The 19,668-nt window shown below is 55.6% G+C and overlaps 1 protein-coding gene and 1 long non-coding RNA gene across 3 annotated transcripts; one reads left to right on the top strand and one right to left on the bottom strand.

Moving 5' to 3' along the window:
• Window positions 1–943: 943 nt before the first annotated feature.
• LOC309606450 lies at window positions 944–16,822 on the top strand. The gene is made up of 3 exons (XR_014231831.1): window positions 944–1,064; window positions 10,207–10,536; window positions 13,598–16,822. It is a non-coding gene; the product is annotated as an uncharacterized lncRNA (long non-coding RNA).
• Window positions 3,576–9,530, bottom strand: PDZK1IP1 (PDZK1 interacting protein 1). 2 transcript variants are annotated; one of them, XM_082343547.1, is made up of 5 exons: window positions 9,426–9,530; window positions 9,027–9,202; window positions 6,425–6,533; window positions 4,584–4,679; window positions 3,576–3,956 (listed from the first exon to the last, which is right to left on the bottom strand). In XM_082343547.1, the coding sequence occupies exons 2-5, from the start codon at window positions 9,091–9,093 to the stop codon at window positions 3,884–3,886; spliced, it is 345 nt and encodes a 114-aa protein (XP_082199673.1). In that variant the 5' UTR covers window positions 9,094–9,202; window positions 9,426–9,530; the 3' UTR covers window positions 3,576–3,883. The 2 variants fall into 2 exon arrangements, with proteins under 2 accessions (XP_082199673.1, XP_082199674.1); XM_082343548.1 differs by having other exon boundaries at window positions 9,027–9,216; window positions 9,426–9,513.
• Window positions 16,823–19,668: the final 2,846 nt, after the last annotated feature.

Here is a 19,668-nt window from a genome sequence, read left to right as displayed (position 1 = left end):
CCGGGGCCCAGCCCTGTCCTGGGTGCTGGTGACTCAGAGAGGAAAGTCACCCACTGCCTGCCCTTGAGGAGCTCCCAGACCTGGGGCTGGAGCTGGACACAGACAAGGAAACAGACAACGCGGGGCAGTGAGTGTAGAGATGGCTGGTGTGGCTCAGAGGAAGCCCCTAACCCAGGGGCTGGGGACAAGCTTCCCAGAAGAAGTAACTTCTAAGCCGAGCCTAGACAGACTTCTGGCGAGTCTCAGGTGCAATGATAACACATACATTATCTCTGTGTCCTCCCAGCAGCCCTGCAGGGAAGCCAAGACAGAACCGATTTTACTGGCAAGTGAAAGGAGCATCTGAAAGGCCAGGCGGTCCCACAGGCAGTGAGGAGAAGAGCTGGAATTTGAACCAGAGTCTTCACGATTCTTAGGCTCAAGCTCCTGGCCGCTGTGTGTACTGCTAGGGAGGGAGGAGAGCTGAGCTGGGGGCTCCAGGCCCCGGGCCAGATCTGGAGGGCAGGCAGATGCCTCCCACCCGCATCCCAGAGCAAGTTCTGCCGGCTCCAGCCATCTGACTCACTTGTGAGGTTGGTCCAAGGGGATACGGTAGGATAAGGAGGAAGTCACACACACTCTGCACCTCTCCCCACACCCACTCCTCTACCCTGGACTGGGGGAGGAGACTCTGGCCAGCAGTAGTTCCCATCTGATGGCTCCCTGAAACACAATAAGCAAGTAGTATTCCTGCTCATGTCACTCTGAGCATAAGGGAAGTCATCTTGAAAATCATCCCAACGCCCTGTCACTCTGTCTTAACAACAGGTGACACTCAAGCTAGAACTCTGCAGCCTTTTTTCAAAACCATCTCCAGGCTGGAAGTTCCTCTTCAAGTCTAACTGAAGTAAGCAGTGTTGCAATCTACCTTCACCTCTTCATTTCCTGGGTGGAGCTTTTAGTGCATGAGTTTGGGTGTAACCTGTAACATAACCCTGTGAAATCCACACGTTTTAGGTAGGGGAAGAATAAGAAAGGTGCAAGCCCTGTTCCAGGAAGCTGGAAGAGCAAGACGTCTTGTGTGGGTAAGAGAACCTCGGGGTCCTACAGCCAGGGCCTGGGCGGCCTGTGCATTCTGCCCAGAGAGCAGGTGGCGGGATAAGCAGGAGGTCATGCGACATCACACAGGGCACAAAGAGTGCGACTCCAGTGAGGGCACCGGAGTCCGCCCGCCAAGAGGAGGCATCAGGGAAGCGCGGGCACGTCGGGGAGAGCTAGGGAGGGGCCAACAGGGAGAGCCAGCTGGAAAGAGAGGTTGGATGCGAGGTGAGAGAGAGGCCGGTGAGCACTGAGTTCAGGTGGAGGGAGAAGGGAGAGACGCGACAGACACAAGAAGATGGAGGTAAAAACAGGGCGAGAGATACGCTCAGAAAAAGACAGAAGCACAGAGAAGGAGATGAGTAAAGGCTGGGAGAGCCGAAGAGGAGGCCGGGCCTGGGCGGGGGAGGTCCTGCTTGGGGAGAAAGGGGTGGGGAGGGAGCAGGAGGGCGTTGAAGGAGCGTCCTCCCCCTTGTCTGCCAATCAAGGAGTTCCGAATCCGCTTCCCCCAGGGCCTGGGGCGGAGAGCTTCCCCCACCTCCCCTGCCGCCCCGCCCGAGCCCAGAGGCTCCCCCTCCCAGCGCCGCCCCCTAGGGACTGGCTGTGCAGCCCCGATAGATGGTGGGGGGCCCAGCTGGTGTGTTATCAGCCTTCTCCAGGAGCCAGCCAGAGCCACTCAGCGGCTGCCAGTCTGCGATTAGGCCCCCGGAGGGTCATTAAGCACCGCCCTGGCCCGGGCCCAGCCTCCTATCCCTCCCTCCTCTGGCCAGGCTGGCAGGTGGGAACTGGCGATAAGGACTGGGGGCTCTGGCAGTTCTGGGGTCGGCAGCTCCATGCCCCCTGCCCCCTGTCAGGGCAGGAACATGGGGATGGAGGGAAGGTCAGTGCTAGCCCAGCACGGCAAGGACCCCGGGATGGAGTTCCCACCATCCTGGTCCTGCCCGTGGGGAGGGGGCTGAGGAGGTCCCTGGAGAGGCCCAGGCAGCCTGCTGGGGGTTCTGCCTCCCCACCCGACCCCAGCTCCCCACTCCCCACCCTCAGCGCCAGGGCAGGGCAGCAGCTGCCACAGCCCCTGCTGGTAAAACCTCGCAAGTGTGAGGGGCTGGAGGGAAAACAGAGGGATGGTATCTCTGTCTTCGGGCCCTGGCAGGCCAGTGAGGGGTCAGACTGGAACCCCCCAGGGACAACAGGGGGCAGAGGTGGGAGAGAATGTAGCTTCATGCAAGGAGGATCAGATCCAAGGCAGCCAAAGGCTGGCTGGCTGGTCAGCTGACTCCGCCCTCTGGTCTAATCAAGGAAGACTTCCTAGAGGAAGAGGAACCTACGCAGGGCCAAGGAAAAGGAATATGCAGAGTTTCACCTGGCAGAGATGGGTGAAAAGGCATCCAGCCATGTGCACAAAAGCCTAGAGTGGGAATCACAAGAGCTCCAGCCACAATTCACTGAGCTGAAGCCCAGAGAGGGGAGGCAAGTCACACAGCAGGGCAAAGACCCAGCCAGCCCTCTGCTCAGGGATCTTCCCTCTGCTGCAGGCTGCCAACTAGACCCCAGTGAGGTGAGAAGGATAATTCGGATTTCAGATGGGTCTCCCCAGGGATATTTGGGTGAAGCCCTGAAACAGCAAAGGAGCAGCTGTAATGGAGAAACGAGGGGCTGTGACAGGTTGGGACAGGTGACAGAGGGAGACCGTTGGGACAACGTGGGCTGCCTCCTGCCTTCCAGCCCCTCTCCTCTGGATCTGGGAGTGCTCCTGGGGAAGCCAGCCTCCAGTTGTCACCCCAGACAGAGAGACAGAGGCTGTTCCCATAAGAATGACAGTCACAGAGGTGAGGGGCCTCCAGGGTCAGCCAGCCCGGCTGAGTCAAGCCTCCTGTGTCCTCTCCCTCCTGCTTCATTCCCCTGGGGGCCCAGTTCCTTGGCCCCGGCCCCCCCAGGACTGGGAGTCAGTGGCATTAGGGAGGATGATTCTACCCGAGCTGTGTGGTGGGACTGGCCAAATCCTCCACAGAGGGTTAGCAGAGCTCAGAGACGACAGTGACTCTCCAGAGTCACACAGCAAGTCAGCAGAGGACCGCAGGCTCCAATCTGGCCTTCCTGAGTCCTAGCCCAAGACTCTTTCCTGGGGCTTCCTATGCCCAAAGCCCAGCCCAGAAGGCCTACGGGCAGGAGGACAGAGCTGGATGGACGAGAGATGAGTGAGCCCACTTCAGTGCCCGGCAGCATGGAGACAGGGGGTCAGGATGTTGGTGCTGCATGAATCGCCCAGAATCGCCCAGAATTGTAGTTGTGAAAGGCAGGTCAAGAGAGGGGGCCGTGTAGGAGGGTCTCTGCCTGGAGTAAGGGGTGTGCTCCCTGGCCCCAGGGGTTCTCCCAGAGAGGGCTTCCTGGGAAATCCTCCAGAATCACCATGACAGAGGCTTTGGAAGATGATTTCGGAAAGCAAGATCAGGCCTTGCTGGTAGCCTGAGGAGCTATTTCTGAGCCCTGGGAGCCTCAGACCCAGCAGTACAAAACGTTTTTATTTCACAGAAATTAGAGCCATTTCCAGAGTTGGAGGGAGGGAGATGTGAGGCAGGATGGGAGGTGCTGAGCTGATTGTCCTTTTCAGAAAGGTCTTCTGAACTGAATTGGGTGGGAGACCCCCTAGGACCCCAGAGGCACGGCTGAGCCCCAACGTGGACATAGTCTGAGCTCCGAGCTTGGCTGGAGGGTGGGGCAGGTGTGAGGGCTGGAGGAGTCAGCCCCTTACTGCAGATTCCTGTATAGAGAAGGAGGGGCCTGGACATCGGGCACAAGGAAGCAGGGGTCACATTGGGGTGCTGCGGACCTTGCCCTCCTCCTCCGGGTTGTTCTCATAGGCATTCTCATGCTCACTGGACCTGAAAGAGGATGACAGGGGTCATTGCTCCTTCTGTCCCATCGCCTTCTCCCTGCCCCATCCTGCATTTGTGAGGGCAGTGTCTTCCAGAATAAATGTCTGAGCCCCAGAAGGGGGTTCCCCTGACCACATCTGGTCTTCGGCACCTGAGACCGGAGGCCTCTCACCACCACCCCTGAACCACATCTCTCTCTTCCACCTAGTCCCTCCCCCACTGGGCCCCCATTGAACCCACCTCCCCACTGAGCTCCCTCCGCTACAGATCCTCCCCACACACACTGAGTCCCCCAACTCATCCCTTCAGAGTCCCCTCCCCGCACTGAGCCTCTTTTCCCCACTGCACCCCTACGAGTCCCAATCCACCCCCTGAGCCCCTCCCCCCACCAAGTCCCCATCCCCTTACTGAACCCTCTCCCCAAACTGAGGCTGCATGTCCCCATGGAGCCCTGCAGTGCTCTCAAAGCCCCCATCACTCACCATCTCCCCACACGGAACCCCCTCTCTTCACTGAGCCCTTCCCCATATGAGCCCCCATCCTCTGAGCCCTCTCCCCTTCAGAAGCACCTGGTCCTGAGGTCCCCAGGGCACCCTGGAGCACAGGGTGGTCAGCCCTATACTAGCACCTCACCTGAAACTGGCCTCCATCGAGGAGTACTTGCCGTCCGTTCCTACCAGGATCCCATCTGCTTTGTTTCCAACGGTCAGGACCATGTTCACAGGCTCCCTGGGGACAGAGCTCATCATTAGGGCTCTCTGGGTCCCCTTTCCCTCTGTTCCCCCTCCTCCCTCTAGTTCTATAGGCTCTAGGGCAGAAGCTCCTCTCTCCAGCAGGGCCCTGTCAGCAGCCTGATTCTGGCCATGGGGCCGCACACCTATCTCCCTGCTCCACCGTGGGGCCCTCAGGTCCCAGCCTGAGATCTACTAAAGATGTCCCCCAGGCCTTGCACCGGCCACCTCCTAGCCTCCCTCTGCTGTTTTCCTCTGGCCCCAGCTCTGCTCCAGAGCAGACCCAGCAGGACTCAGTGTCTGCCCTAGATTTCCACAAGGTTCTCCTAGGCGGTAGGGGCAGTCACTGAAGACAGAGCTGGGGCCAGTGGAGAAAAGAAATATTTCCGACAAAAATCTCCTCGCCTCTTACTCAAGTGTGGCCTCTGTCCCCAGCTCCCCAAACACCACTCTTATGAGGGTTACAGGGACCCTAACCACTGCTCATCTTTCCTCGGACATCCCATGGGCACCTCAGACTTAATATGTCCCAAACTGCCCCAGATCTGCCTCCTGTGGTCTGTGTCTCAGTAGGTGGTCCCATCAGAAGCCTGGATGTTATCCCTGTCCTTCCTCCCTCCTGTCCTCAGTGTCCCCACCCCCTCCTAGAAAGCTCTTAGACCTGTCCTCTCTCTCCATCCCCTCTGCCGCCTCCACAGCTCAGACTCTATCCTGACCTCATCCTCATCGCTCACCTCACCTGCAGACTGGCCCTACCCATAGCATCCGCCACGGGGCAGCCAGTGGTTCTGCTCCGGCCGCATCTCATCCCAAGACTGGCTTACAAACTCGCACTGGATTCCTATCACACTAAGGATAAAGCCCAAAGTTCGGGGCTTTGGTGCCCAAGGGTCTGCTTGGCCTGGGCCCTGCCGACCTCACCAGCCTCTCTCGGGCCTCTCCATCCATGAGCTGCTCCTCTTCCCTCAGTGGGTCCTGCACGGCTGCTGCTGGTACCCAGGCACCAGGTCGCCTGTGTGAGAGCTGGGGCAGATGCAGCCTTGCCCCAGAGTCAGCAGGTGCGGAGTGAGCTGGATTTCAGCCCAACACCTTCTACCTTTGTGCTCTGCTCCGAACTCAGGACCCCCAGTGACTCTTCCCTCAACGGCAGGGCTCTCCCACCCCACTCTGTGCTGTGACTGGCTCCTGCCTGGGCTTCAGGATAAACATGCAGTAGGAAGACTTCTCTGACCGCACCCTCGCCCCCCGGCTCAGACCCACACTGCATTCTGCCTGCTCCTTTAGCCTCAGCACTCACACTGCGATCACCCCTTCCACGTTTGCCTTCCCTTCTGGTCTGGGAGTCTGTGAGCACAAGAGTAGTGTCTGTCCCATTGCCCCTCTGTGGCCCCTGCATGTGACACAGCAGCAGACCCTGAAGAAGGGCAGAACATTCCTGTCCAGGGGTTTTCACAGCGTCCCTCACAGAAGGGTCACTGTCCCAACCATACAGATAGAAACACTGAGACTCCAAGAAGAGAAGACGGCTCCCCAAAGCGCAGCAAGTGCGCTCGCAGGGCTGGGCTCCAGCAAGCCTCAGCTCTGGTCCCTGAGACCTCGGGCCTCAGTGCCCCTTCCGCACAGTGAGAAGAATGGGCTCAGGGTTTCTGCGGCCCTTCTCACTGCTACCAGAGCAGTGGCCGTGGTCCTGGGACCTCCCGGCTTGCGCCGGTCCAGCTCCCAGGGCCCCCGCACAGCACTCACTGTTCTTCCTGGCACCAGAAGTGGTTGACAGCAAAGGCGATTGCGACGAGGACCAGGAACACAGCCACGGCAATAAGGCCCTGCATCCAGGGCTGCAGTTTCCCCAGGCCTGGAAAGGGAGGAGTGGGGGGCGGGTGCTGCGGCGGGCTGGGCACAGTGGGGCTGCCAGTGCAGGTGGGGTCTCACGCCCCCCGGGGCTGGGGCCTGTTAGAGGCTACCAGCCTGCTGCCTGGACCAGTGGAGACCTTCTAGGGAACGAGGACCCATCTGACCACTGGGCTTATAAAAGGGACCGTGGTTTGGCGGAAGACAGGATTGGGAAGAAGGAACGGAGCTGAGGAGGCAACAAGCCTGAGAGAGCAGCATCTGAGGTCCAGGCAGCCCAGAGCGTCCCCTCACCCCACCCCCCACTCCTCCCCCCGCCCCTTCCCCCTTCCCCACCCCCCACCCCTCCTCCGCTGCAGTGGGTCACGCGTGCAGGGCCCCCAGGGAGTGCCTAGGCCCCAGGGACCAAAGGGCAGCCCCCTGAACAGAAGGCCTAGGCCTTTCCAGTGAGGGTGGCTCCCCTCCTCCCCGCTCCCAGGCTGAGGCAGCCCAGAACTAATAGGACTAGGCTGGCATCCGGAAGATCCTGTTTTGTAACAGAGGTTTCTGTGGGGTTGGGTAGGCGTGGGAGTGCCAGGCGGATGGGGCTGCTTGGCTCAGGGTGCCAGGAGTGCCCAGAGAAAGGAGTGGGACAGAACGTCTTTGGAAAGTCAAGACAGAGGGACAAGCTCTCCTCTGGGTCTTGGGGGCCGGGAGGGGAGCTTCAAACCTGAGCCCCTTTTGCCTTCTCTGGCTCAGTGCCCCAGGGACTGGGCCAGAGACCAGTTTGAGGTCCCTTCCAGGCACCTTCTCTGCCTTTTGCCCCTTGACCCTTGACACCACCTCTAACCCTCAGGTTTCCCAGAAGTCTCTGCCCTCAGCCACTGGCAGCCCCAAAGGGCTCTCCTCTCCCCAGATATCACTGTGCTCTGTGAGCCCGAGGGGGCCCGGCCCCGCAGAGGACAGACACACAGTAGCAGTTAGAGGTGTCAGGAGGGGACAGAGGCCAACAGGAGACTTTTGAAGAGTCCTGCCTCCAGGCCAAAACACCTGTATCCCTAGTGCCATCCTGTATCTTGAGGGGCCCAGGCTGAACATCAAAAATCTCATTCTGCCTCACTCCCGCTCAGAAGTCCTTCCTTGAGTCTACCTGAAAGCTCTCCTGCTCAGGGAGGCCCTGCCTCTTCTCCAAGCGCTCTCTGAGCCTGGCAGGTGTTGGGAAGGAGGGAGGGCTCTGGGAACTCTGTCCTGCGGCCAGGTCAGCCCTTGCTTATCTCCTTGAGTAACAGAAGATACGCAGTATGGTTACTGTTAAGTTCCATACTTGCCAAAAAGCTGTATTTTGGACTCATTGTTTCCCCAAAAAACAATGGTTCAGACCCATTGTCTCCTCAGGTCAGTGGTTACTCAAGGACTGGGAGTTAGGGCTCAAGCCCTGGGAGGCTTGTCCTTGCTTCTTCCAGACCCTGCAGCCAATTCCTTCCAGACACACCAGGGACACTGCTCCTCCTTCCAGGTGGCTCTGGGATGAACATATAGCATAAGGGGCAGAGCCTGGGGCAGGAGAGAGGTTATCTGAGCCCTGTCCCTTCTTGCTCTGCTGTGTGACCCACACAAGTTACTCCACCCCTCTGATCTTCGGTTCCCAAAGAGGGCTTCTAAGACCTGAGAGACAGAGTTGAAGCAGACATGCATGAGAACTCAGGGCATCTGCAAAGGAGGGGTGCATTGGGAGCGTCTCTGCCAACCCGCTCTGGATCCAAATCCCACCTGCAGAGTCCCCAGACTTTGGCTGCAAATGCAGCCTCACAGCGCAGGGCTGACACCGGATGGTGGGTGTGGTGCTTTACCAATGTGAAGCCCTTTCCCACCCCTGAGTGGTAGCTGCCCAGGGAGGTGGGTGGGACAGGTTTATTGTCCTCATTTTATGGATGAGAAAACTGAGTCTCAGAGAGGGACAGTGATTTGCTCAAGGCCACACAGCAAGACAGAGGCAGAGCTGGACAAAGAGCTCAGGCACATGGTGGGGGCCACACTGGGACACTGTCTTCTGGGTAGGAAGCTGAAACAACTTAGGCCAAAGCCATGGGCAAACGCCTGACAGCACTGCCCGCCCCTGAAACAATCCTGCCGTTGAGGGGTGGCTCACACACTACTCCCACCCTCCTTATAGCCCCCGACGCTCTGTCCTCAGCAACCAGCCACCTCTAGGGCAATTCCTGCTCCTGGAACGTGGGTCTCAACTCCCCTCCCCGACCCTAGACCCTAGATCCAATATTTCCCCTGCTACCCCCATTTCTCAGTCGTGGGAAACAAGTCACAGACAGAAGCCTGTGTCTGCCTTTGGAGGTTCCTCTGGCTAAGCCTGTCCCTGCTCCCCCTTCAAAGTATAGGTGCCAAGGGTGATGAGAGGGGCCAGAAGGCCACCCCTTCCACCCCGGCACTCCCAGCACCCAGGCCGGCCCTCTCCGTACTGCAGCCCCTCTCCCCACCCCAGTCTGGCCCAGGCCTGCGCTACCTTGTTGACCGCTGGCGGGTGGCACTGCCGTGAGCAGGCCCAGGATGACCAGGCCGAGGGCAGACATGGCTGCAGGCGGCTCCTGGGCCTTCTCTCCGGCCGCTGGAATCTGGGCTCCTGGAGCTGCCGTGGGGCCTGTCGGTGTCTGCTGAGATCAGCCTTGTCTCCGTCTGACCCTGGAGGACAGGTGCTAATAAGGAAGGAGGAGAGGGAGGACGAAGGAGGAGAGGGAGGACGGAGGAGGGAAGGTGGAGGGAACCTGCCCTCCCTCCCATGGTAATGTGCCAGGCCTGGCCTCCCCTGGCTGGAGCCCAGCCCACTCAGGCTGGCTTTCGAGGTCATCTTCCAGAGACCATGGGTCTGAGGTCCTGGGAGATGTGGGGAGAATCGGGGCCTCACCTCCAAGCCTCAGGCCTCCTGGAGTCTTGCATCAGCTCCCCCTTCCTGGCAGTGGGGCTGGGCTCTGGGGAAAGGACTGACACATTCTTGCTCCTGCCTTGAATGAGCCCAGTGGGCGGGGCCTCTGGGAAGGCTGAAGGTGGGATTAATAAATTTGCTGGCTGGCTCAGGGACACGGGGAAAATCCCGGAGGCTAGGGAAAGGTCAAAGCTGCCCCCTCCCCGAGAGCCTGGCCTATTTCCTGTCCTTCCCCTCACCTGCCCCCACTCAGCCAAGCCAGACCCTGGAGCCCCAGTCCTGGGGCACAGCCCTGGCTTCTGTCCCTGCACTCCCTGCCCAGCTCAGTAACTCTCTAAATACATCCTCTCCCATGGGGATCACAACAGAGGGCCTGAGGGTCCCAGTCCCAGGCTTCCCCACCCAGCCCAGCTGACCTGACCCAGTTCAGCTCCTCCTCTTGGCCCCAGAGGTGGTCCCTGGAAGCTGGGACAGGATCTGGGCTTGGTCAGAGGCCTCTGCACACACCTTCTGATCCCTCTCCACCCATCGCAGGGAGAGAAGTAAGTGAATACAGCACTGCTCTAGAGGACAAAAGAACAACACCCCAGGTGGAAGGTCCTAGTCTGGGGCCCTGAACCCCTGGGCCCTCAACTCCCAAGATCCCATGGAGCCCATGAGACCCTCCAGCTCAGGAACTGAGAATGACCCAAGTACCTGTTGAGACCCCGGGGCCAAGGGCCATACTGGGTTTCCTTTCTCCCCACCCGCTACCCTCCCCCAGGAGTACAGGAAGCTAGGGATGCTGGAGTTTGGCTCCACAGGTGTCAAGAAAGAAGGAGCCAGAAGACTGGGGCAAAGTCTCAGAGGTGGAGGGTCCCCAGAAGCCAGGGCGTGAGCTGGAAGCCCCTCCACAGCGTCCCCGCCCAGAAGCCACCAGACGGCTGCTCACAAGACCTCCTGGGAGGCCCTTTCGATTGCCAGTGGTAGCACCCAGACATCACGCCTCGTCCCTGCTTCCTGTGTGTGTATGTGTGTGCCCACTACCATGGGTGGCACACACAGCTGTGCAACGATGGGGTCTCAAGATGATGTAGGGGAACGTGGCTTGGAGGTGAGTGATGCCTCCTATACCTAGACAGTTGTTGTCTGTCCTACCCCAACTTGGTGTCTTCAGAGTGTGCTGGCACAAAGTTTGGCTAGAGTAGGCACCCTGTGTGTTAATGAACAGCCAGGGAATCACTGATTAGAATGCAGGGAACTGGGTTGAATGTAACAAACAACCACTGACGCCTTCTTCTAAGCAGGGGAGTCACAGGGTCAGATTTGCATTCAAGAAAACACCTCTGGACAGCATGGAGAATGAAAGGGGAGCACAAAGACCGGAGAAAGGGAGGTCATGGGGAAGCTGCTATAACAGCTGGGGACGCGGGCTGCAGCAGGGCAGGGCACAGGGAATGGGCTTGAGTCATATTTAGGAGGATTAAATGGATGGGACATGGTCACTAGAACACTGACTGGCTGGGCGTGGGGAGTGAGGGACAGGGAGGAGCTGAGGGTCACTCCCAGTTGCAGGCTTGGTGGTGCCTCCGGAGGGGCCAGACCAAGTTTCAGGAGGTAGGGCGGGATGATGAGCTACAGGTTTAGATGTACTGTGCTTGTGGACGCCCCAGAGGGAAGCATCCAGAAGGCAGTGGGATCCCTGGGTCTGGAGTAGAGAGGCGCATTTTGGGAGCCGCCTGCATGGCGTTGGTAGCTGAGGCAGGGCGCACATGGTCTCCCCAGGGGGTGTCTGTGTGGGTGTGCGCACGCGCACGTGGCAAGGAGAGAGCCAGGGCAAGGAGGGAAGCAGTGAGGGACCGGGACACAGCCGAACGCATAGGGTCTTTCAAAGGAAGAGGAGTCAGTGTGGAGCAGGAGGGGAAACTCCAAGAGAGTGGGTGTCCCAGAAAGTGTGGAAGGCGAGATCCAAGAAGAGACGACAGGCAGGGACCGCCCTCCAGCCAGTGCCCCCCCAGAGCAGCCCAGCCTCTCCCATCAGTCCCCAAGTCCCAGCACCTGCCTCTCTCATCCAAGCACCCCCCCTTCCCTATAGAACCCGGGGAAGGACAAGAATTCCCTGGGACATGCTTTGGGGACCCTGCGTGAGGGGGGTGAGCAGGAAGGACATCAGGTGACCAAGAGGAGGAAAACACACCTCCCAGGTCAAAGTCCCAAGCTTTAGAGCAAAACAAGTTGTTCCGGAAAAGGGGGGGTGTGGGTGGACACTTGGCTTTGAGGCTGGTCCCTTCTCTCTAGGTGTCCTCATCCAGCTGAGGGGGGCGGTCATCTCCCCAGCTATATGGACACAGCCCTGGGTCCCCATGGTAACAAGTTGGAGCCCCTGCTGGTCTGGCTTGGGTCCAAGATCTGGACTCAGGCCTCAGCAGCCCCACGGGGCTGGACCCTGTGTCCTCATCTCTGAACCACTGTTCCATCAACGCTCAGTTCCTCCCTCCTGTTCCCAGCCCAGCTCTGCCACCCCGTGTCATCAGGCCCCCTTAGGCCCTCCACACAGCTAGGTCTTGTGTGATTACCCTTCAGAAAAGCCAAAGCGGCCCTCACTGCTTCTAGGAGTCCCCTTTCTCCGCGCCCCATCCAGCCTGCCATTCCACTCGCTGCCAGCAGGTGGCAGAATCTAGCCCCGATCCCAGACTAGTTGGGGAGGGCATAGAGGGGAGCCAGTTTGCAGCTGAAGGTTCTGCAACTTCCTCTCTCCAGCCCCCGACTTCCGACCCCTTCCAGGGGTAGTTTGAAGGAAGGGAGGGTGGACGCTGACAAATAAACAGTCAGTGATGCTGTGAACAGCGCACCTGGCATGCTCAGGGCTATGCTCTAGGGAAGCACTAACAGCTAAATCGTTAGGGATGGCGTCCTGGCAGGGCTGATGCTAGGAAAAGTTTAGCTGAATTGTTGGACCTAGCAGAGAGACAGCTTGGGGGAAGGCATCCAGGCAGAGAGCTCAGTCTGAGGAAAAGCACAGAGGCACATTCTCGTTGGGGCTCAGAGCACAGAAGTAAAATGTTTGTTAACTCATTCTTATATTTCATCTTGCTAATGTCTTTGCTGCAAGCCTGAGAGCTCCTGGAGACTTCGTTTTATTCATTCAAACAGATCCTACTTACATCCCTTCAGGGCTGCCAGTTACTCTTCAGATAATACGCAGACTTCTTAGCATCGGCTTGAAGACCCCACCACCTGCCCTTACCCTCCTCTCCAGCTTCATCTGGCCCCAGGGCCTTTGTCACTTCCTAACAGCAGCCAAGCTCTCTCCTGCATCAGGGCCTCCACCACACTTGCTCTTCCCCTCTGTTTGCCTGGCGGATTCTAACCAATCCTCCAAGTCTTGCATTAGGTGTCACTTTCTCCAAAGGGCTTTCTTTGATCTCCCTTCTCCCCCATCTGAAGTCACTCCTGTGAGTCCCCTGCTCATCTCTTCACAGCCGTTATCACAAATTGCAATGACATGTTGATATGTGTGTTTACTCATTAGTGTCTGTCTCCCTGGAGAGAAGACATCGTGTCCATTTCAGCCCCAGCACACTAGTACTGAGCACACGTGCAACAAATGTAAGTCTCAGCGTATCCAGCGCCTACCTCTGGCCTGGCAGAGAGCAGCTCAGAGAATGATTGTTGAATAAGGTATTTTAGCTCTAGTCAGGGCCTTATCTTTCTTTGTCCTCTAGCTGTGGGCGCAGAGCGTGGATCTGCTTCATCTCTGGGTGAGAGGAGACAGGGTCACGGCTGTTCAGAGAAGCTGGACCTGGCCAGCTCAGGATGAGCATGAGTTTCCATCCCTAGAGGTGCACAAGCCAAGGCTGGGAACCAGGTCCCTCAGTGAGGGCAACTACAGAAGGGGTTCTGGCCCTTCCATCTCTGGAAACCTGTCATTCTGTGACTCCGTTAAAAGACTATGGTAGATTTTTGTATTTTAATCAGGTTCTGAGGAAGTGGGCTGGTTAGGGGTGAGTCTCTCTCCTCTCAGACTCAGCATTTGGTTCACCCAGCTCACTTCACTTAGCAATCCCTCCACAAGAGCCCATGGGCAGTACTTGGGTTCATGAACTTGCATGGGAAAAACATTACATCTGTATCTCACTAACCTCTAACTGAAATTCACCATATTCTGCCATTAGGAATGAAGGCATCAAACCACAGTCCCTCTGTGACCTTTACCTGTCACCATACAATTGTTGCAGATATCTGGATGGATTATTTCTGCTCATCACTATGGAAATATAACAGTCATTGGGACTAGACTTCCACTAGATCTTATCATAAAGTACATATAGTTACTATATTGCAAACTTGTATTTTTAATATTTTAATAACTGTATTTCAATGTAATTGGTTTCCTTGCAATGCCACGCATTTTATTTTATGCATTTAAAAACATTACTGGGCTCCCCTGGTTGCTCAGTGGTTAAGAATCCACCTGCCAGGGACTTCCCTGGTGGCGCAGTGGTTAAGAGTCCGCCTGCCGGGACTTCCCTGGTGGCGCAATGGTTAAGAATCCACCTGCCAATGCAAGGGACACAGGTTCAAGCCCTGGTCCGGGAAGATCCCACATGCCTTGGAGCAACTAAGCCCGTGTGCCACAACTACTGAAGCCCTCATGCCTAGAGCCCGTGCTCCACAACAAGAGAAGCCACGGAAATGAGAAGCCCGCGCACCGCAACGAAGTGTAGCCCCTGCTCTCCGCAACCAGAGAAAAGCCTGCGCGCAGCAACAAAGACCCAACGCAGCCAAAAATAAATAAATAAATAAATAAATTAATTAATTAAAAAAAAAAAAAAAAGAGTCCTCCTGCCAATGCAGGGGACACAGGTTCGAGCCCTGGTCCGGGAGGATCCCACATGCCACGGAGCAACTAGGCCCGTGCACCACAACTACTGAGCCTGAGTGCCACAACTACTGAGCCCACATGCCTGGAGCCTGTGCTGCACAACAAGAGAGGCCACCGTAGTGAGAGGCCCACGCACCGCAACGAGGAGCGGACCCTGCTCGCCACAGCTAGAGAAAGCCCGCATGCAGCAACAAAGACCCAACGCAACCAAAAATAAATAAATAAATTAAAAAAAAAAAAAAAGAATCCGCCTGCCAATGCAGGGGACACGGGTTCGAGCCCTGATCCGGGAAGATTCCACATGCTGCAGAGCAACTAAGCCCATGTGCCACAACTACTGAGCCTGCGCTCTAGAACCTGTGAGCCACAACTACTGAAGCCCACATGCCACAACTACTGAAGCCCGTGCACCGAGAGCCTGTGCTCCACAACAAGAGAAGCCATTGCAAAGAGAAGCCTGTGCACCACAACGAAGTGTAGCCCCCGCTCACCGCAACTAGAGAAAGCCTGTGCACAGCAACAAAGACCCAACGCAGGCAAAAATAAATAAATAAATAAAATTTATTCAAAACTAAATAAATGAATAAATAAGAGCATTACTCTGAGAAGGGGTCCATAGACTGCCCAAGGTTTCCATGGCACAAAGAGTTAGGAAGCCCTGACACAGGGAGCCTGGGGCAGGTCTGCTCAAAGCAAAGCCACATGATCTCAAGGTCAGACCTGGAGAAAGATTGGCACTCTCTGGACAGAGGCTTTCTGGGGCTCAGAGCTGCGGGCTACGGTCAGATTGCCCATTGAGGGCCCCAGTGCCCGGGGGGCTGCAAGGAGCAGAAAGCAGAAAGGAATGTACTGGCTGGACTCCTGGGTCCTAGGGGACCCCACTGGGCTGGTGAGATTTATGGCCAGGACTCCCCAGTGGGGGAAGATCAATCACCTCCTGCTGCCCACTCACTCTGCCAAGAAACTAAAGGGCTGGCCCTGGGCCAAGAACCCAGCCTGCCAGCAGAGGTCCCAAGACCTAATTTTTGCCCAGTGGTTCCAGCACAGCCCTGCTCCCCTGCCCCAGGCTGTAGGTCAGCAGTGGAATCCCATGGTGGGTGCTGGTTTCTAGAATCACGGTCTCTCCTGGCCTAAAGGCTCATCCTGAGTAGTGTGATCTTGCGCCTCATTTTTCAGCTGGGGAAATTGTGACCCAGAAAGAGACAGTCACTAACTGGAGGTCACACTGTAAGTTATCAATAGTAGGCAAGATAGGGCTAAACCCCAAGCATTCCTATGTCTAGCCCAGTCCCACTGTGAAGGACCTACTTGTTGGTCAGTTTCCCAAACAGCAATCGGCTTGCTTTCATTCATTCACTCAGCACACATGTACTGTCTCCCATGGGACTGGAGACACAGTAGTGAACAAGGTAGAGCTTACGTTATACTATTATCTAATTACCATTGCACCAAATATTTCAAAGGAGATGGAAGGGCGCGAAGAGTATATACATGGGTATACCCTCTAGTTTACGAAATCAAGAAAAGGTAGTATTAAGTCTAAAATTCACTTCTTCATTCATTCTGCAAATGTTTATTGAATGCCTTCTGTGGACCAGGCACTCTTCAAGATGCCAGGGATACAGCAGTGAACAAAACAAAGTTCCTGCCCTCACAGAGCTTTTATTCTAGAGAGGTTAGCCAGGAAGCAAACAAATAAACGGATAAAATAGGTCACATGGCAGTAGGGGAAAGACCAGATAGGATCAGGAAGATCAGGAAGATGCGGTCCTGGCAGGGAGGGCTGTGCTGTTTTACACAGACACTTCAGGGAAGGCTCCTCTAGAGGTGACATTTGAGGAGAGCTGAAAGTGGGGAAACAAGATATTCAGCTGTCAGAGGGGAGAGGATTGCAGGCAAGGAGAGCAAATAGCACATACAAAGTCCCTGGGAAGGAGCACGGAGGGAGGTGTCATTGTGGCTGAGGGAAGTGAGTGCAGGGAGAGGGCAGGAGAGGAGGTTTGAAAGGCTGCAAGAGGCCACTCCTCTGGGGCCTGTGGGCGCCATAAGGACTTCGGCTTTTAGTCAGACTGAGACAAGAAGCTCTTCGAGGACTTTGAGGACAGAAGATGTGATCTGGCTGCTGTGTTGAGAAAAGGCCACAGGGAGCAAGAGGACCAGAAGCAGGGAGGCCAGTTAGGAGGCTACTGAACACTCCAGGCAAGAGATGTCAGTGGGGCTTCCCTGGTGGCGCAGTGGTTGAGAGTCTGCCTGCCAATGCAGAGGACACGGGTTCGAGCCCTGGTCTGGGAAGATCCCACATGCCGCGGAGAAACTAGGCCCGTGAGCCACAACTACTGAGCCTGCGCGTCTGGAGCCTGTGCTCTGCAACAAGAGAGGCCACGACAGTGAGAGGCCCGCGCACCGCAATGAAGAGTGGCCCCCACTCGCCGCAACTAGAGAAAGCCCTCGCACAGAAACGAAGACCCAACACAGCCAAAAATAAATAAATAAATAAAATAAAAATTTAAAAAAAGAGATGTCAGTGGCTTAGGTCAAGGTAGCAGCCATGAACTGGGGATACGCGATCTGAATCTAGGTGTCTTTTGAGGGTAAAGTGACATGACTTGGAATGTGAGGAAAAGAGGATGGCATCAAGGTTTTGAGTCTGCTCAGCGCACTAGGCTGAGGGAAGGTTCAGGAGCACCGGGCCATTCTTGCTCAGAAGGGGCAGGATTTGCGAGTTTGGTTTGGAGACGGGTACGTGACTCTGGAGTTAAGAGGAAAGGTCCAGGCTGGAGATGTACATTTGGGAGATGTGGGGCAGCGATGCAAGGCCCCCCTGGGTCCCAGGGAGAGAAGATCTGAAGTGCTGGGCTTGAGCAGTGGTAGGGAGGAGCCCTTCCAGGCTGGGTAAAAGCCTATGGGAAGGAGCCCCAGCAGGAGGAACTGATCGGAGATGGGCTTGGCCAGAGAGCAGAGGGTAGTTGGGAAAGGGGTCTTGAGGGCCTTGCAGGACCTGTTAAGAGGTTTGGTCTTTACCTTACAGAGGATACCGAGCCATTATGGGGTTTTAGGCGAGGAAGTGCCATAGGCAGTCTTGCATTTCAGCAAGATCTCTCCAACCACAGCTTGAAGAATGGGTTAGATAAGGCAGGAAGCTGTAAGCAGGCTGTGTATGGGGGTAGGGGAGTAGGGGGGCGGGAATCCAGGAGAGAGATGGTGTGGCAAGGCTTAGAGCAGTGCATGGAGAAAAGTGGGAGGATCAAAGGTCAGTTTAAGGGGTACAATTGGCAGGCTGCGGTGACCGCATGGATGCAGGGAGGAAGGGCCTCCAGAGAGAAGGGTCAAGGCGGCACCCGTGTCCCCACCTTGGACAGTGCTTGGATGTTGGTGCTGTTTTTTAAACCAGAGAATACTAGAAGAGCAGCAGTTTAGGAGTGAGGAGAGAGCATGTATTCCTTCATTTAACAAGACGTTCAAAGTGTCCGTTCTGTGCCAAGCACTGTTCTAGGCACTACAGCTACGCAGCCCTGCCCTGGGGGAACTCACATGTTAGTGGGTAAGACAAGCAATGAGCAATGAAACATGTCTGGGCTTCTAGTGCAGACAGGCTGAGTTCGCAGGGCCTGGGGGACATCTCAGGATGCAGCTAGGGGTGTCGGTCTGGCGTTCCTGAGAGAGATCTGAGCTGGACTTAGAGGCTTAGAATGTAGCAGCTCATGGGTGGTGGCTGAGGCCTTAGGCAGAGATGATATGGCCATGATAGGGAAGGATGAGACATCGGGCTGGGACCCAGCCTTAAGAAATGCCCTAATTAATATGGGGACATGTGTATGAATATGGCTGATTCGCTTTGTTGTGCAACAGAAACTAACACGGTATTGTGAAGCAATTATACTCCAATAAAGATCTATTAAACAAAGTAATTAATTAATTTTTTTAAAAAAAGAAATGCCCTAATTACATGGATGGAGAGTGGGTCCCCATCTGAACTGAAGGGACGATAAAGAAGCAGCACATACGGCCTTTATAACCTTACGATCTACAAGCATCAGGCATGCCTCACATTTCAGGGCCTTTTAGAGTCATGTAACTGATTTTATTTCATCCTAACTAAAACTGTTTTCTTCCCTTGTTACTAATTTTGCCATTGGTCTATTAAATATTTGGAGAAGCTGAGCTTTCAGCCTGAAAAGGAGCAGCCTCAGAGGGCTCTGTCTCCAGATCAGAGAGCGAAATTGTGCTCTGTGCCCTCTGAGCGCCGAGCTGGGGATGATGAGAGCAGACACACAGAGGCTGGGTTTGGTTCAGTGAGAGAAAGGCTTGTCTAAAAGAGCAGTCTAGTGATAGCAGAGATGACTCTGAAAGGTGCTCAGCTCCCCGTCACTAGAGGTGTGCAAGCAGGAGCTGTGAGCTTGCAGGGGGGAGGTAGAGCACAGCAAGGGGCAGGGGAGGGATGAAGAGACTCAATGCCTAGTCCCTGGGGACCAGGAAGTGTGAGCTGAGGGTCAAGATGATCACCCACCAGTAGTTTTGTGATCTGAACAAGTCTCTTCATTTCTCTGAGCCTTCGTCTCCCAGTAATGCTGCACCAGATTGGTTGGAGCATAAAGCATCTGAATACCTTGTAGCTTTAGATACTTGATAAGTGTTAGGAGCTCCCAGATCTGAACAAGGTGTCAAGTGTTTGAGCTGTACTGCCCTGTCCCAAACCGCTCCTTTTTCAGAACGGAAGCACCAGCAGGGTGGAGAGGGGTATGTTCTGCTGGCCACATGTTCACCACCTCTAACTCGGTCTAGAAGGAGCCACACCCAAACCATCGGGCCATTTCAGGCTTGGAGCTTTTATCTGAAAGGTCAGACTTTGACCTTCAATATGAAAATAACTTTCAAAGGCTGCACGCAAAAGTTAAACAAAATGCAATTGCAATTTCACAGTTGGGAAAAGAAAAACATGGGGTTTTTTTGCGGGGGGTGGTTTAAGGGAGGAAATACATCAAAGCATTCATTGGTGACCTGGGCTGAGTTTGTGATTTTTTTTTTTTTTCTTCTCTTTCTGTTCTTTCCAGATTTTCTATAACAAGGAATGTTTGTTTGGGGTGGAGGGTAGGGGGCAGTGGGGAGAGACCTTGTAGTTTAAAAATAAAATAAAATGTGCATTAAAAAGGCAAAATCAAGTTACTTTTCCAAATTTTTACTGATGCCCTTAAATAGCCCAAAAGTTAACCCGGAGCCTTTCTTTGCCAAAGAATCCATCCCTGGCCAGGCAGGGCCACTAGGGCTCTGTGGAAGAGCCCAGTCTGTCTATTATCTGGCTAACGGGGGGCTTCCCCCACCATAATCTTCTACAGAGGTCTCTCAGGTGCCAGGACACACACA

This window comes from Balaenoptera borealis (assembly GCF_965194805.1).
Source record: "Balaenoptera borealis genome assembly, chromosome: 1".
In the NCBI taxonomy this organism is placed as follows: Eukaryota; Metazoa; Chordata; class Mammalia; order Artiodactyla; family Balaenopteridae; genus Balaenoptera; species Balaenoptera borealis.
The sequence above is the reverse complement of the archived record's forward strand: the minus strand, read 5'-3'. Positions and strand labels throughout refer to the sequence as shown.